The 4,990-nt window shown below is 35.6% G+C and overlaps 1 protein-coding gene across 1 annotated transcript; it reads left to right on the top strand.

The window, feature by feature from the left end:
- Positions 1-2,795: 2,795 nt before the first annotated feature.
- Positions 2,796-4,718, top strand: LOC132740071 (uncharacterized). The gene has a single exon (XM_060727930.1). It carries the CDS (start codon positions 2,815-2,817, stop codon positions 4,372-4,374), a length of 1,560 nt encoding a protein of 519 aa, XP_060583913.1. The 5' UTR covers positions 2,796-2,814; the 3' UTR covers positions 4,375-4,718.
- Positions 4,719-4,990: the final 272 nt, after the last annotated feature.

Raw genomic sequence — 4,990 nt, 5'->3', positions numbered from 1 at the left:
TGAAATACCTATTTCTCTCCTATTTTGAGGTTACCTTAGTGTTAATTGACAAATTTTAAGCCTTTCTATATTTATGACGACAAGTGTTGATCAAGATAACTGTACCAGAAACAAACAGTCTGATTCCTGGAATATTTATGATGGTAACCAATGATTTAGTTTCCGTAAGCACAACAATTGCAGACCGAGGCCTCTTGTCCATAATTTATGCAGGTTACTGTTGACAGAGTTAAAAAATATACTAAAATTTCCCAGACTGAACACATTCTAACCCCCCCAACAGATTCATAGTAATAAATAATGACAACATAATGAGGTCTCAATTCTCATACAAACTTAATCATTATTATCAAAACCTTAACCAGGTACATTTGCTAAAACTACAAACAAGTACTAAATCATTTATAGAAGTTTATATTATTTTTACCAGAGATAATATTATGCAAAATGATACATTTTACTGTTCATATCGAAGTTATCTGAAATAAAATTCACCATCGTAGATAATGGGTAGGCTATGATAGATCCACTCCTGAGTGGTAAGTTGTCTTGCTGGACTTTCAAGTCTGTCCAACTGCGTAAAAATTTTTATCCTTTGGAGTGGTTTTTACTCAATTTTGGCTCTAAAGTCCACCTGAATTTCCATAAGACAAGGACAATGTGCAGAGCCTATGCAGCCATTATGAAAAAAAAACACAGGAATACAGGAATCAACAACAAGTTAAAGGCAACGTTCACAGTACGCCAGCCCCCCCCCCCGGACCACACCCAAGAAGGGCACCCAGAAGGCACCAAAACAACAACCTGGAGTGGACATAAGGGCGGGCGAAAGGGAAGGGACATGTAATGTGTTTGAAAAGATATTAACTAAAACAGGCCCAAGGAATTAAAGGGATAAGGGTGAAAAGGGGAGGGGGTAAAAATATGAGAGGTGGGTGAAAAAATACTTACCGTAAACGACAATCATTCACAAAACATGGTAAACATTTAAAAACCAGTAACAATACAGACATGAAAAACAAGTGTTTAAGAGGGGTACCGCCTTGGAACGGTCAGTGGTAGTTTAAATACCACTGGGGAGTTTTTAACGCCAAAGCTCAATGCGAAGATCAAGTGTCAGACAATTGTGTGTCCACTCTGCCAACTGTTTACCCCTTGAAAGATTTTCAAAAAGGTCATATGCAGAGCCTATGTTTTCTCAAGATCAAAATAACAGTTCAAAGGCGATTGCCACACAACTTCTTGTCCACTATAAATATCTTTTATTTTTATACGCCCGTTTGAAAAAACGGGTCACAAAATGTTCACCATTGTGAGGCAGAGTGTCGCATTGCAAAATTTTTGGTCTCTAGCTGCGGCCAAAGTCAAGTTCATACATAGGGGTCAAAGTTCAGATAGAAATATGAAAATGTGTATTTGGGACCATTTAGTCATCATTAAATTGAGGGATTGAAACATAAATGTCATTATCATGACTACGGGTGTGAAACATGTAATTTAGGTTAATATATGCAAGGTCAAGGTCACTAAAGGTGATAAAATATAGAGATTTTGTCCAGAGCATATCAGCTACACATATGGAGTGATACTAATGAGACTTCATAGACATATTCGCCACTATAAGAGGCAGTGTTATGCACATAAGCCAGGTCTCTAGGTCAAAGGTTCTAGGTCCCACTTAGAGGTCATTGAAAAACACTTGGTCCGGAGCAAAACTTCTACATGCATAGAGGGATTTCAATATAACTTGGCACAAATGTTCATCATGGTGAGGCGGAGTGTCACGTGCAAAATTTAGTCCTTGTGGCCAAGGTCAAAGTCACACATTTAATGTAAGGGTCAAAGTTCTGATAAAAATGTGAACAAATGTAAACATCAGCAAGGGAATGTGCAAAACATAGCCGCCGCTGTTCTCAAATGAGTTTGTGTCATCAACCCGATACCTAGCTATTGTATGATTTTCTTAAAACTTACTTTACACCTCATTAATGCTCAGATCCTATGCCACCATTGTGCAGGATCGAAAACTTTTCTGGCCGCAAAATTAATTCGGTACTCTTTTGTAGTTTTTTCTCTAACCCTGTATGGTCATGGTCACCTTTTAGGTCAAATGTAAGACAATTTTGTGTCCTCACTTGAAGGACTTTCTTCAAACTAGCGTTCTTAATTATTATTTGTCTAAAGAAATAACTGGGCCTACATAAAATCATTTGCTATAGATGGAATGGGTTGTTTGACTCTCTTGTGACAGATCTAGTTAAAATTTGCAGGGACTTCGGATTTCATTATTGAGATATATTTTTTTTCTAATTTCTTATGTCAGAGAGAAGAGAAAAAAATACATAACACACACTGTCAAAATGATTTAAGATTCAAATTAAAGTATGTTTAAAGTTTTTAAATATTTGCTCTGTGATTAAATGTGCCAGATCAATACTAGATCTATATTTATCTTGAAAGATCATTTTAACTGCCCTTTACCCGACTATTCAAAGAGGTATGCAAGTTTTTGCTTGCTGGTTGGTATCTCCAAATTTACTGAATACACCGGAGCATAATAGCTTTAAAAATCATGATTAAACTTGAAAAATGGTCGCTATGAAGTTATAGATCCAAACTGTAACCTGATACTACACCAGTCGCTTATTTGATTATGTGTTGAAATTTTAATAAATCGCTTTTAAACATTCATTATTTCAAAATGGACGGACTGTTTTCTTATAGACGTTTAAGCAGAAATGTGCAACGTGCAATAGAAAAAAATCAACTTTGCTCTCTTTCGTGGCAAGAAAAAAATCGATTGACGACTTGCGTATGCAGCATGTTCAGTTTCATTCAAAATTTGGTAACAATCCAGACAAGGCGAAAATTTCCGAAAAAACCTACGATCTTCTTAATTTTCTGGGATATTCGAAGAAGGAATCAACAGACAGGGTGAGAGTTTTTAACAAAATATCGGAAGCAATGAGACGGACTTTTATTGCACTCTCTGGTTACACGCATATAAAGAAAATTCTGGTTGGCAGCAAACGTGAAGGGATTTCTCTTCTGAGAGAAAGTGATACAGATTTAATGTTTGTATTTGAGAATATTTTGTGTATTGACACAAAGAAAAGATATCATCCAACGAAAGGAACGGATGAGTTGTTAGTTTACACTGATAATCGAGAAACGCCGCCTGGATATACATTACTATGTCTCCATGAAGATATTACTACCAATCAAAAGTTTGTTACGGAATCGGTAGTAAGGAAGAACGAAAAAATGTATCTATCTAGTAGCTTATTTCTTGAACAAAATGGAAAAAATCTACGCGCAAATACAGGTTGGATCGGAAGCTTATCTATAAAGCTTCCAAGGCGTGGTCCATCTTTACCAGAAACACTGAAAACAGCCGACTGGTATGATCATATTTTGAAATTATTCAGTGGAGAATCTTTAATCAGCAAAAAAGATTGCACTCCAGCTTTGAAGTTTAAATCCGCATCTGCTGTTAACGAATGGGCAGACAGGAAAAGACCTTACAACTGGCCTACCAAAAGAGTGATCAAACATGCAAAGTCTATCCAATTGTTCCTCGTTCCAGTCGGCGAGAAAGGGTCACCTGATTCAGATTTACAATGGCGTATAAGTTTTATCCTGATTGAGATATATTTGGTTCATCAATTTAGTGATATGCAGATTAAAGTTCTTGTTGTCTTGAGATGGATGGCGCAAAAGGTTTTGAAGCCTATTTACGAAGAAATGTCTTCATATGTTATGAAAAATATTGTGTTTTGGTTGTCAGAAACAGCCAACCTTAAAGAAGGAAGTATTTTGGATCATCTGAAAACTTCTCTTACTCTGCTACTCAAGTTTGTAAAAAAACGACATCTGCCTTGCTATATGCTTCCCAAAAGAAATCTTCTTGTCTGCATGGATGATGAAACACATGCGTTACTTGCGTGGAAACTAGAGTCAATATTAAAAAATGAAGTCATGGAAGCATGTAAATATTTTGTTTGGGATAGACACTTCGAACAACAAAATGATGAATGCCTCTCGAAGTCCGAATTTTCTCGCTACTTGAAGGCCTCTATAGAGGAATTGAGCTCGATCGCGATTGGCTGCAACAAATGCTCTACTGCAATAGGTGCCCAATGGTATCTTGCTAAAGAATATGCAAAAATCGAAGAAAGAAGGACAACGTTGGCGGGCTTATATGCAAAGGCTGAGAAGCTTGTTCGTGAAATAAACTTAAAAGGTGAAGTGCTTCTGCAGGCGGAACAGTTGGGTGACGTCGATGAAGACAAATATTTTCATATAGAAGCAGAAGATGTAGAATCTTTTTTATGCGAATTAACTCTGAAAAGAGCCATGTACGAGCATTCATAATATATACAATAACATGTATGCATAAGTAAATAACTAATTACATAGCAAGATGACGTGACTACAAGTATTTCTTTTCTTTCATTATTATAATGGTTACCATTGATTATATATTTAATTTACAAGTTATTTACTTTTTGAGAGATTCTACATTCAAATATATAATAATAAAAAACAAGATTGCATTTGAGAAAAATGCTATGCCACCGCAATAATACAACACTAAATAGTAGTGTAGGAACAGATTTTTTTGTTTCTTTACAATTGAAGATTGTCATAATGCATATCTAATTCTTATTATCAGATTAGTGGTTAAATCTATTGTTAACTCAATAAAAGATCAGAGTAGGAATATATCAATGCACTTGAGTCTAGTGAATTTGGTAGTGAAGGTCATATTTCACACAGCCTAAAATTTCATGACTGCATCAAAGGACAACATGTAATACACTTTGTCAAAAACTAGGTCAGCTGATATCAAAGTTCACTTTTAATTTTGACACTAGAGGCAAAATTTGAACAACTTTGGTAGAGTACCTATAGATGATATCGTTTAACAAATATTAAAGCTCTAAGACTTGAACCTTCAGACAATAAGATTTTTTTTGATTTTTTACTT

Source organism: Ruditapes philippinarum, unplaced genomic scaffold (assembly GCF_026571515.1).
Source record: "Ruditapes philippinarum isolate M1 unplaced genomic scaffold, ASM2657151v2 ctg3017_1_1_1_1, whole genome shotgun sequence".
NCBI classification, from domain to species: Eukaryota; Metazoa; Mollusca; class Bivalvia; order Venerida; family Veneridae; genus Ruditapes; species Ruditapes philippinarum.
Note: the sequence above shows the minus strand (reverse complement) of the source record. Positions and strands in the feature narration are given on the sequence as shown.

What these genes read in the sequence shown, in the direction of transcription:
- LOC132740071 (XM_060727930.1), top strand. Translation starts at nt 2,815, where the DNA reads ATGCAGCATGTTCAGTTTCATTCAAAATTTGGTAACAATCCAGACAAG.